Raw genomic sequence first — 13696 nt, forward strand, 5'->3', positions numbered from 1 at the left:
TGATCATTTGTATTTTTCAATTTCTTCCTCTTTTTTTGGATCAAATTTCATTGCTGGGTTTTTGGAGTCCAGAAAAAACATCCAACCTTAAGAAACATCAAAATTAAGGATCAAATTAAATGATAAATAATGAATGTAAATGAAGGAGCTGACCTCTGATTTGGTCGAGAAACGGCAAAGCAACCGAAGGAGAAAGAAGTGGAAATTGAGTTTTCTTTTTCTACTGCATAATTAGCTGCTACTTCTTCAAAAGTGTACAAAGGAGGAGGGTATTTTGATAAAAAAATATCTTTTTATAAAAATTATATAAATATATAATTATTTTTAATACATCAAATCAAACGGTGTACAAGAAATAATGTCTGCATAATTAATACCAACACTATTAATACTTGTATTAATAATACAAACATTATTAATACACTCTATTCGACATTATTTCTATACATTCTGCCAAACCACCCCGTGTCAAATGAGTACTGTACTATGGATAAGTGAACTAGCAGGGGCCCGAGCCCCACTTGTTAGTCGCCCATTAATACTGTTTGGCAAGTTACACGTTTCGAAAATATTACTACTACGTATTCGTTACTTGTTTGGTGGGCATGGATACCATTTGTCCTACCTAATTTTATAATATGTATACCCCTATAAATATGTCTAGTACACATGTTCCTCACCATAAAGCCCCGGTAAATAGTTAATTTTTTTTTGAAGTATGGATTATTATTATTACTATACCACTCCTCTAGCTCTCTTGCTTGCCTGGACTTTGGTCCAAGGCTTCACTTTGTTACTAGCATTAACAACAAATAGAAGCAGGAGAAAACTTCCTCCAGGACCCTCGCCATTACCCGTAATCGGAAACCTTCACTTGCTAGGCAATCAACCCCATAGATCCCTTGCAAAACTTGCCAATTTTCATGGCCCAATTATGCGCCTGATGTTGGGACAAACAACAGCTGTTGTCATTTCTTCTTCATACATGGCCAAACAAGTGCTCCAAAAGCAAGTCTCAGCCTTCTCTAGCAGGTCAATTCCTGATTTAGTTCAAATTGACAATTTTCACCTGCTCTCCGTAGCTTGGCTTCCCACTTCCTGGCCTCAATGGAGAAATCTCCGCAAAATCTTGAATTCCCACATCTTCTCCGTTAATAACCTTGATGCCAGCCAGCACCTTAGGTACATTAATTTATTGTATATATGATCACGGCATTTAAAAGTTTATTAAACTGTTAGAGATAACTCATTTTTAATTATTTAATTTGCTGAATCATGTTTTCAATAAGGCTCAAGAAGATCCAAGAACTTTTAGTTTACTGTCAAAGGTGTAGCCAAATGGGCGAGGCGGTTGATATTGGTGCTGCAATTTTCAGGACCATGTTGAATTTACTTTCCAACACCCTCTTCTCAAAAGACTTGGCTGATCCATATGAAAATTCGGGTAAAGAATTTATGGAAATGGCGAAGGGAATAATGTTGGAGTTGGGTAAACCAAAGTTGGTAGATTACTTTCCAGTGCTCAAAGTAATAGATCCTCTAGGGCTGAGGCGATATAATTCTCGTATCAGGAAGCTACTAAAGCTATTTCATGAATTGATAAATGAGAGACTGGAGCTAAGGAAGTCCCAAAATGATCAAAAAAACTGATGTTTTAGAAGCCTTAATCACAGCCAGTGAACATGATCCCCAAGAGATTGATCGCAAGCAAATAGCAACAATATGTTTGGTGAGCTATCTTTAATTCTCCTCCTTTTTTATTTTTTATTTTTTGAAGTTGAGGGTAGGAGATTACAAGATCAAACCTTTCACACTATCAAGGTGAAGGTTCTATAATAGCCTATCAACATGAGCTACAAAGATTCCCTTCTTAAATTCTCCTATCATATATATATATATATATATATATGAGGAAATAATCTTTTATGGCCACTTACAAATTGAATAGAAGAAAATGATTTTTCAGATCTATTATGCGTAAACATGAAGATATCTTTGTAAACATAAACTAAGAATAAGTTTGTAAGTGGCTACAAAGCCAAATCTCCCAGCCTATGTTTCGTAACCGGAAATACTGTATTCAAGTGAACCCTTTAAATATGCATGTGTTGGTGAATTATCCATCCATGGTTTGCATGATTAATTTGTTGAGTAATTTTTGTTGAAAAAAATGCTACAATATTGATGTTTGAACTGAAATTATTAATAGTTAGAGAATAGTTGTCACAAACACTGTGTCGTGGCAAGCCATTGCCTTGAAAGCAATTTCGGCCCGACTCCGGTGCAAATCCTTCTAGCCGGTCGCTCTTCAAGGTTCCACAGCTACTTCCAAACACGTGCACTCGTGGCTGGAATTTTGGAGGTTGCCCAAACCAATTACCCAAAAATTGTCAAAGAATAGGAAGCCAAGATTACGGTAGAGAATTGATGAAGGGGAGAGAGTATTTTATTTTCTATGTTTTCTTACATCTTTAGTTCTCAAATGATACTCCTTAAATAGTTATACCATTTACGTTTCATCCATCAAAAGAGTGAATGAAGACAAACATAGTTAATGTACATAAATTAACATTACTCTTAAATTAATGACAAAGTCATAATGCCTGGTAACTTTCAAGACTTGTGAATGTCTCTTTATTAATCGTCATTTAAATGAATATATATTTATGAAGTAGTAACTCTCCCATCCTATGTGACTTACGGATGTTTACACATATTTATTACAGAGAGTTAAAAGAGTTTTAATCTTTGCATTAACTAAGAAGGAATTATCCTTCAATCCCCTACTAATGCAAAGATAAAGAATGGAATAATTTTTGGGCAAAAGGAAGGAACATGTACTTAAGTGTCAATATCTTTCGATTTGAATTGACACGTAGTGATATAAGGCAACAACAAATATCCAAAAGTGAAGTACTCTTTAACTAGATGGACATAAGTTAAGACCCCCACAACACATACTATATCCTTGATTTTAAGCAATCTCCGCGATACTACAAAGTGCGTTTATGGTCATGCACACAAACCTTGGGTCTCATGAGTGCTCTAGAAAGATAACTCAAGTTTTTCATAAAAAGGTGACCAACCTTTTACACTCACGTAGGTGATCCATCAAGTCTATCTCATAGACCACCTTAAGGTTATGGATCATTAAGAGTAAAAATAAGCTCAATCTTATAATACACTACCTCACGCCGTAGGGATAGGATATGTAGTGTTTATTAAAGGCCTATATGGCTTCGTTTGACCCCAAATGGGTATCCACCATATTACCTCAATCCATAGGTTTTAATCTAATCCCCCTCGACGATTCTAGGACCATTTTCCTTGTCAAACTCTTGATCATAGGATCCGCCAAATTTCTTTCAGATCTTACATATTCCAAAAAAATAACACCATGTTTCAACAATTGTTTAACTGCACCATATCTGATGCGAATATGTCTCTTTTTACCATTGTATACACTATTTTTAGCAATCTCAATTGTTGCCTGTGAGTCACAATGTAAAGAGACTGGAGACACTTGTCTTCCCCATAAAGGCACATCTGTCAAAAGATTTCTCAGTCACTCAGCTTCTTGCCCTGCCAACTCGAGATCAATGAATTAAGATTCCATGGTAGAACGTGCTATACAAGTCTTCTTTGAAGACTTTCATAAAATAGCACATGCACCCAAAGTAAATACATAGTCACTGGTAGAGCTAACTTCATCATTGTCAGTCCCCCAGTTTGCATCACAAACCTTCTAAAACGGCAGAAAATTTATTAAAATGCAAACACCAGTCCATAGTACCTCTCAGATACCTTAACAAGCGATTAAAAGTATTTCAGTGTTCACTACTGGATTATGAGTATATCTACTCAATCTACTAACAACATAAGTTATATCAGGCTGAGTATAGTTCATGAGAAACATTACACTCCCAATTATTTTAGCATATTCAGTTTGAGAAACACTAGAATCTTTATTCTTTTTCAAGTGTATGCTAGAATCATAAGGAGTTCTCACTGAAACTACATCAAAATAATCAAACATTTTCAACATTTTTTCAATATAATGAGACTGACACAAAGAGAAACCATTAACACTTCTTTTGATTTTAATCCCTAAAATCACATCAGCTTCTCCAAGGTCTTTTATAATAAACACAGGTATCAGATGAATTAACAACAAAGTCATTATCCATTAATGTGAAATTAAATCTTTCATACCACTACTTAGGTATCTGCTTAAGTCCATATAAGGACTTTCTTAATTTGCATACTTTATCCTCTTGTCCTGGGACCACAAAACCCTCAGGTTGAGCCATATAGATCTCTTTCTCTAAATCACCATTTAAAAATGCAGTTTTGACATCCATTTGGTGTACCACTAAACTGTGAATAGCAGCTAGAGCAATAAGAGTTCTAATGGTCTCTATTTTAGTCACAGGAGAATAAGTATCAAAATAATCAACACCTTTTTGTTGGTTTAAACCTCTAATCACAAGTCTAGTCTTATATTTATCAATTGTACCATCAGGCCTCAATTTCTTCTTAACTATTCATGTGCTACTTATGGGTTTAAAACCTTTAGGAAAATCATACAAGTCCCATGTGTGATTAGAGATTATAGAATCTAATTCACTTTTAATAGCCTCTTTTCCAAAACATTGCATCTATTGAACTAATTGCTTCATCATAAGTTTTAGGGTCTTCTTCTATTAAGTAGATAGACACTAATTCCTCATTTAAAGTATCAATATCAAAACCCTCAGTTAAGAAGGTGGTGATAAAATCAAAACCAAAACTAGTCTCAATTCTACTTCTTTTACTCCTTCTAAGTTCATTTTCATGCTCATTAGCATTAACATCAAAAGCAGACATAACATGAGTGATAACAGACATAGATACAGAAGTATTATTTTGCACATCACTAGGCACATTATTTTTCAATGGAAAAACATGCTAAAAAAATTCTGCATCTCTAGATTCACAAATAGAATAATCATTTAAAGACATAAATCTATATGCAGCACTATTTTGAGAATAACCAATAAAGACAGTGTCAAAAATCTTAGAGCCTACATTTACCCGTCTAAAATCAGGTCTACCAACCTTATCCAAACACCCCCACACTTTCAAAAATTTCAAGTTAGAAACAAATCCTTTCCATAATTCATATGAGGTCCTGTCTTACTTTTTATGAGGGACTCTATTAAGAATATAACATGCAGATAAGACAGCTTCCCCCCAACATATAGTCAGGTAGACCCGAGCTCAAAAGCATAGTATTCATTATTTTCTTAAGTGTTCTATTCTTTCGTTCGGCTACACCATTTTTTTGGGGAGTATAAGGAGCACCAAACTCATGGATAATACAATTTCTCTCACAAAAATCTTCTAGAGTTTTAGTATTATATTCACCACCCTATCAGATCTAAATCTTTTGATTTTTCTGTCTAATTAATTTTCTACTACTATTTTGAAATTTAAAAACATGCTTTCAGACTCATATTTAGACTTAAAAAGGTATACCTTAGTGTACCTAGAATATTCATCATCAAAAGTAATATAATACTTCTTTCCACCTTTACTAATAGTGTTCTTAAAATCTGCTAAGTCTGAATGTACTAGTTCAAGCAATTCGGTCTTTCTGACTAGTAACATATTTAAAAGGTTTCTTGACATACTTTGCTTCTACACACACATAACATTTAGAAATATCATCAATATTTACTGTAGGAATTAATCCCATTTTTTTAAGTCTTTTAATAAAAGCAATATTAACATGACCTAATCTACCATGCCATAAATTAATAGACTCAGCAATATAAGTAGAATTAGGAATATTAGCAATCTTTTGATCAATGTTCAGTACAAATAAAGACCCCACTAAGGTATCCCTTCCCAACAAAGTTTCCTCCACGAGAAATAATTATTTTTTCAACTTCAAAAATAAGTTTAAGGCCTACTTTGTTGAGAAGTGCTCCAGAAACTAAGTTTCTATGGAGCGAGGGAGCATATAGAACATTGTTCAAGGATGATATTTTTTCAGAAGTTAATTTAAGTAAAAAAATTTCTTTACCCAAAACTCCAGCAGTAGTGGAGTTACCCATGTAGACACACTCTCCATCGGTGGATTCCTCAATATCATGGAATAACTCTTCGTTGGCGTAGAAATGCCTTGAAGTCCCTGTATCCAACAGCCACTCAGTCTTGTTAGACACCAAGTTCGTCTCGACGACTACTGCCGCATTCACTTCATCACCCTCAACAAGATAAACTTGGACATTATTTTGTTCCACCTGTTTTGAGTTTTGCAAACTATCCCATATTTTTTTTAGTAGATTTGTAAGTAACAAGTAAATCAAAAAAAAAATATTAATCATATGACTTAATAAATGCCCTCTAGCATTTATTTTATCTTTTTTAATCTTCTTTTTACCAAATTCATCAACAATCAAAACAGTATTAGAACTAGTAATGATGTTAGAACCATCATTAAATAAAACATAATCAACTTCTAATTGTTCTAAAAAAATAAAAAGTTTTTGTGACCAACTTTTAAAATTATTTTAGTCCAATGGCTCAATTTTTGAAAAACCAAGAAAAGCTTTATTCAAAAAATAGTCATTTATCAATATTGTATGTAAGGAAATTGCGTTCAAATTGTTGAAAAAAAATGCTACAATATTGATGTTCGAATTGAAATTATTAATAGTTAGAGAATAGTTGTCACAAACACTGTGTCGTGGTAAGCCACTGCCTTAAAAGCAATTTCGGCCCGACTCCGGTGCAAATCCTTCTAGCCGGTCGCTCCCCAAGGTTCCACATCTACTTTCAAACACATGCACTCATGGCTGGAAGTTTGGAGGTTGCCCAAACCAATTACCCAAAAATTGTCAAAGAATAGGAAGCCAAGATTACGGTAGAGAATTGATGAAGGGGAGAGAGTATTTTATTTTTTATGTTTTCTTACATCTTTAATTCTCAAATGATACTCCTTAAATAGTTATACCATTTACGTTTCATCCATCAAAAGAGTGAATGAAGACAAACAGAGTTAATGTACATAAATTAACATTACTCTTAAATTAATGACAAAGTCATAATGTCTAGTAACTTTCAAGACTTGTGAATGTCTCTTTATTAATCGTCATTTAAATGAATATATATTTGTGAAGTAGTAACTCTCCCATCCTATATGACTTACAGATGTTTACACATATTTATTACAGAGAGTTAAAAGAGTTTTAATCTTTGCATTAACTAAGAAGGAATTATCCTTCAATTTTCACCTCAAGGTTCTCAGTGTATTTCAGGACATATTTGTTGCCGGAACTGACACAAGTTCTAACGTAATAGAGTGGGCTATGGCTAAGATTCTTAAAGCTCCAGAGATTATGAAGAAAGCCCAAGCCGAGCTCGTAGAAGTCATCGGAGAAGGGAAGGCAATAGAGGAAGCTGACATAGTCCGACTTCCTTATTTGCAGTGCGTTATTAAAGAGACTTCGAGGCTGCACCCTCCAGCTCCTTTTTTGGTTCCTCGAGAAGCAGGGAAAGATGTTGAGGTATGTGGCTACACTATCCCTAAAGGTTAAAAAGTAATGAGTAATGTATGGGCAATTGGTTGGGACTCAACCCTTTGGGAAGACCCTTTGGTGTTTAATCCTGATAGGTTTAAGGATTCAAAATTGGATGTGCGAGGTCAAGATTTTGAGTTAATTTCATTTGGTGTTGGTCGAAGGATTTACCCTGATTTGCCCTTGGTAATAAGGACGGTTCCAGTTATGCTTGGCACACTGTTGAATACATTTAAATGGAAAATTGAGGGTGACGTTGCTCCAAAATACTTGGACATGCAGGAGAAATTTAGTCTCACCTTATCCAGACTTCATCCTCTCCGAGCTGTCCCACTTCCCATCTGAAATCCAAAATTAGATGGCTTCCTAGGAAACGCAATGGATGATGAACATTGTAACTAATATTTCATTTCCAAGAAAATAAAAATGAAATAAAGAATTTAGTATTCATATAAGCACAAATTATGTAATATTGCAGTGAAGGAAAGTTTCTTCCGAATAAAGAGATCGGAAAAATATATGCATTGGATTTTACTTGAAGTTCAAAAAATGCAAGGCAATTTGAAGATGTAAATCTTGCCTTTCATAAGCACCTCGTGTTTAATTTTAGTTGAAATAATTACCTATCTTTGTACCTTGATCCTTTAATTTGCCTCGCATTATTATAGTCGTTCTTCAGAATTATATGAAAAAGTAATCTAAATGCTTGTTACTGGAGACAATTTTGATTTCTATCCAGTTTCAAAATTTATTTTGAGTCATAGACATCAATTTTTTTTTCATTTTTTTTTTGGATTAGGTCTAAAAAGTAGGTCAGGGTTGTGGGGTCATAAGTTCCTTTAATATTTTTAAAACTTGAGAAAAAAATATAATTTTTTTAAAACTTGAGAAAAAAATGGTCCCTTTTTATATTTTTTAATTTTAAAAATATTTATTAAAACCATTTAATATTTTCAACTACACATTTTTCTCTCCTCAAACTCTTCTTTCTCCCGATTTTGGTTTATATTTTTTCGAAAAAAAATAATTCGGCTGATTTTTGCTCCCTTAGGCGAATTTTTTTAATTTCTCTTGCTTAGGTAAGTGTAATTTTCTTCCCCAATCAGTTCTAGATCTATTTTAGTAATTTTTTTTGATGACTCTTTGTGTTGGGGGTTTTCGATCTTGACAAAAATTGCACTGTTCTTCGTTGAATTAGTCAAAATTTGAGTATTTTTAGTTAACATTGTCGATTTCGCATGTTTAATCGGGTTTTGCTTTGGATAACGATTAAAAAAATTTTCAATTTTCGTAGTTATATTACGTTTGATTTTGAATTTTTTGTACTGAATTGAACCCATTTTAATGGTGTTCTTGTTGTTGTGAATTGCACAGCCAAAGTTGGAATTTGAATTGCATGTTTGATGTGAGGCATTTTTTTTCGTTTTTCTTAATAGACCAGTGGTCGATACTACAGATTAGTTTTTGTTGTATTTGTTCATTTTTTTAATAGACCAGTATCGACCACTACAGATTCATTTTTTGTTGTAGATCATAAATGGTGAGAAGAGTTCATAAAGAGGTTAAAAGGCCTACTTCCACTGCTTCTACCAGCAAGAATAAAAAATTCGAAGAAGTTTTAAAAACTTTCAAGAGAAAAAAATCCGTGGTCGATGAATCGGAGTCGGAAACCGAATCAAGAATCCTTGCCGATATTTTTGAATATGACGAAAGTAGTGCACACGAGAGTGAGGATGCTAAGGATAGCGAAGGTAAAAGCGAGGGGGAAAGCGAAGAAGAAAGTGAAAGTGATAGCGGGGACAGTGAAGAAAGTGAAAGTGATAGCGGGGACAGTGAGGATAGGAGAGATAGCGGAGACGGGGAGGAGGATCCCCTATCCTTGCCAATTTGTGCGAGAGATATCTCCGTTGAATCGTACAGCCTAACAACCTAGATGGATGATCTTGGCTCTTTTCCTACAAAGATTTCTGTGAGAGCAAGAATGACGGGGTATCGAGAGTTTAGATGGGTTCTTATTGAACAAAAGTTGTATTATGATTTAAAAAGATAGGTTTCGGACACTTGAGGCATATTCCGAAATATTTTAAGTTTAATGGACAGATGGTTAATTATATGTTGCTTCGATGTATAAAAAATAAAAATAAAAACTGCATGAAATTTGGTTTGTGTGAACGGCAAGCCAGCTTGTTTCGGCTTAAAGAAATTTGCTTTGATTACGAGGCTGAATTGTTCAGCATATTCCCATGAATCAAAAATGAACAAAGTCCTTCAAAATGGAGAAAGCTTTCATTTTAAGGTGACAAAGAACAAGAGCATTACTGCTGCAAATTTGATTAGCTTGATGAAAGCTAATAGGCTGAATAATCAAAAAAAGTTGAAGTGTGCTTTGGTTTGGTTTGTGCACGTGATGTTGTTGGCAAAGGACCCGTCAAAGAAGGTGGATTCGGACCACATCAAGATAGCGGCTGATTTAGAATTCTTCGTGGGGCATCAATGGGGAAAAGAGTCCTTTGAGCGGACCTTGAGCTATCTAAAAAAGAAGACTGATCTAACCAAACAGAAAGAAGTTTTTGTCAAGAAAAATAATGCATCATACACGTTATTTGGCTTTCTCTGGGTGTTTCTGGTATTTATAATCAACCAGCCTATTGATTTATTATAGACCCCTACATATTTATGCAGTAATACATAGACACTGTAGACTTACTTGTGCTTCTATTGATTGCAGGTTTGGATATATGAGGCCTTTCCTCATCTGGCAAGGTACGCCGGCAAGTCGTTGAATTCTCCCCTGCCCATTTCCCATCTTCTTCGATGGCACACGTCGAAGTGCGACAACATAATGGAAGGCGGCCCGTTTAAGTACAAAGGAAATAACACAAAGGTAAAATTACACTTATTATGATATGATACTAATATTATTATATTAGCAAATGTCTTGTAATTTATTTTTATTTTTTTATAAATTGTGCAACCGTACCTTACCCCTATTGTTTGTGAGATAGAGCAGAGATACATGAAAACTTTTAAGACATATACGGACGAAGTTAAGGATACGTCCATCGATGCGTTGAAGACACATCTAAAAGATGTGACTGTCCTGACTTCATCAGCGGAGGTCACAGACGAAGACGGAGATTTGAGTGGCCACCAATATGTTCCAAGTCCACCACGCGCTTGTGATCATGCTGCTTCAAGTGGACTCAAAACTTCACCAGACGTTTCTAATGATGATGACCTGCGTGAGTGCGTTTCCTTTCTCGAGAAAAGCCTACTGGATATTGCTTCTTTTGTTAGAGATGAGAGGCTGAGGAGAATGGAGAAGAATAAGAAGAAGCAACAAGAAGAAGGTAAATTAATTTATTTTTTACTTTTTGAATTTAATTTTGTTGCATATGTTTAGTAATCCTTTCAAAATAATACAGTGCACCTCTACAGCCGCCCTCTTAGCCGACATCAAGTAAATCTCGAAGAACTTATAGTCGCAATGACGAACATAGCTGCAGAAGATGAAAAAGGTGAAGAAGAGAAGAAAGAAGAAGAAATGGAAGAGGAGAATGCAGAAGAAGAAGAAGAAGAAGAAGAAGAAGAAGAAGAAGAATGAAGAAGAAGAAGAAGAAGAAGAAGAAGAAGAAGAAGAAGAAGAAGAAGAATGAAGAAGAAGAAGAAGAAGAAGAAGAAGAAGAAGAGAAAGAAGAAGAAGAGGAGGAAAAGGAGGAGGAAGAAAAGGAGGAAGAGAAGGAGGAAGAAGAAAAGGAGGAAGAAGATGAAGAAGAAGAGGAAGAAGAGGAAGAAGAAGGGGAGGAAGAGGAGGAGGAAGAGGAGGAAGAAGAAGAGGAAGAAGAGGAAGAGAAGGAAGAAGAGGAAGACGAAGACAGAGACGAAGAGGAAGACAAAGAAGAAGAGGAAAAAGAAGAAGAAAAAGAAGATAAAGAGGAAGAAGAAGAAGAAGAGGAGAAGAAAGAGGAAGAAGAAGAGGAGAAAGAGGAAGAAGAGGAGGAAGAAGAGGGGGAAGGAGAGGAAGAAGAAGAAAAAGAAGAAGAGGAAGAAGAAGAGGAGGAAGAAGAGGAAGAAGAAGAAAAGGAGGAAGGAGAAAAGGAAGAGGAAGAAGAATAAGATGAGGAAGAAGGGGAAGAAGAAAAGGAGGAAGGAGAAGAGGAAGAGAAAGAATAATAAGATGAGAAAGAAGGGGAAGAAGAAGAAGAAGAGGAAGAAGAAGAAGAAGAAGAAGAGGAAGAAGAAGATGATGATGAGGAGAAGGAGGAGGGGGAGGAGATGACAGTTGAAGCAGAAGAAGAAAATGAAGAGAAAACAAAAAAATATGGTAAAAAGAAATCATCATCAGAAGAATAAGAAGACAAAAATGAGAAGGCAGTTGAAGAAGAATTAGTGATCGAACGGAAGGTTGAAAACATTGAAGAAGAGAAGAAATCATCAGAAGAAGAAGAGAAGGAAAATGAGAAGAAACAAGTTGAAGAAGAGAAGAAAAAACGTGAAGAAAAAGAAGTAAATGTGATGGGTATTGTTGCGAAACTCAATCAAGAAAATAAGTAGTTTTGTGGATTTGGAACAAACAATTTTCTTAAGATTTTTTTTTATTGATTTATTCTTTATGGATAAATTTAATTACATATATTTCACATGTTTTTTTAGTGATTTTTCTTTATGGATAATTGAATTACATATATTTGACATGTCAATGATGGTATTTACTAATGAAATAATGTTTAGTTATTCCATTGACTCGTTAGATTAGACAGTTGGTTACATTGCGTTACCAGTTCAACTGTTGTCCTAATTTATAGTAGTTGATTGAAAACATAATAGAAGTTGTTCTCTATAATTTATAGACTTAACATACTATTGATTGAGTAATTCATACATTTACTTACCTTAAATATCATGGTTTATAGAGGTTGATGATAAAAGACGTAGACAAATTCTCTATTAATTATAAATTACACCCAGGATTGATTTGAGAAATCTTACGTCTATTTATTTAATTTCCTATATCCCTATTACACCTTTCCAGAAAACCAATAACAATAACAAACCATACAATAATTTTTTTAGGCCTTTCTCATTTTTCTCAGCCAAAATCAACCTTTGCTTTACTTGATCCCTCTCCATTTCAACTTCTTTTAGCGATCCTTTCAAGTAATCCCTTTGTTTTTCGGCTTCTTTTAGCAATGTCATGAGTAGATCTCTATTTTCTTCAGATTTCGAAGCCTTTGGAGTATATGAAACTTGAAAGTGCCTCAAAAATTTGATGTCATTGGGCTGCTCGTCGGTAAGTCTTCGTCAAGTCACTTAAAAAAAGAGCATCCGCCATTATCCTTTCCAATCGCACAATTAAAGAATTTTCGACCTGGATTCCAATCGGTGCCTGGCGTCGGAAAAATAGCTGGATTGCCACAATTACATATGTAGGGCACTTTTGCATTTGACTTTTGGGATGCTTAAGACATTGTAGTTGTTAACAAAAATTAAAGCAAAAAAAAAATGAGTGTTAACACAAAAATAGCCTTCTTTTTATATAAGAAAAAGTGAGACATTACCGTTGGGTGTTGATTTGACGTGTACTTTATTACCGTTGTAAAAATCTGACATTTTAATTTTTTTACTATTGGTCTTATTTCATAGACCATATTTTTAATCGATGCCTTTTCAGGCTTTTGATAGATGATTCACCGAATAGTTATACAGTCTAGCATATACTAAGAGCTAATTCCTTAATAACCTCACTAGACGATGTTGCATATTCATAGACCATAACTAGCACATATTTTGAGAAGGATTATTTGATCAATAAAATAATTATTAATTAAATTTTATGCAATTAAAGGAGCTTGAACAAGTCATGCGATCCTATGAGAGTCCACGTAAATTAAATAGGGTGATCAATGATGTGTGATGATGGGTAGTGGATGAACAACAAACCTGCATGGGGCAATGTTTACCCAAAACACAAGTATGTTGTGAGGAAATTCATTTGTTCAACCACAACTCATCACCTCACACCTTGTTTCACTACTTTCAATTTATATGAACCCTCATACGATCAAATGACTTGTTTAGACTCATTCGATTGCATAAAATTCAATTACTTGATATTTATTAATTAATTAATC

General features: G+C 34.5%; 1 protein-coding gene and 1 pseudogene across 1 annotated transcript; both read left to right on the forward strand.

Annotated features, from left to right (window-relative positions):
• Positions 1-596: 596 nt before the first annotated feature.
• On the forward strand, positions 597-8083 carry LOC107866438 (annotated as a pseudogene).
• Positions 8084-9102: 1019 nt separating this feature from the next.
• Positions 9103-9498, forward strand: LOC124896610 (tripartite motif-containing protein 44-like). Its single transcript, XM_047408201.1, has one exon. The coding sequence runs from the start codon at positions 9103-9105 to the stop codon at positions 9496-9498; it is 396 nt and encodes a 131-aa protein (XP_047264157.1).
• Positions 9499-13696: the final 4198 nt, after the last annotated feature.

Source organism: Capsicum annuum, chromosome 3, assembly GCF_002878395.1.
Source record: "Capsicum annuum cultivar UCD-10X-F1 chromosome 3, UCD10Xv1.1, whole genome shotgun sequence".
NCBI lineage: Eukaryota > Viridiplantae > Streptophyta > Magnoliopsida > Solanales > Solanaceae > Capsicum > Capsicum annuum.

Bases quoted from the DNA above. Each gene is read 5' to 3' on its own strand.
- LOC124896610 (XM_047408201.1), top strand. From the start codon at position 9,103: ATGGTGAGAAGAGTTCATAAAGAGGTTAAAAGGCCTACTTCCACTGCT.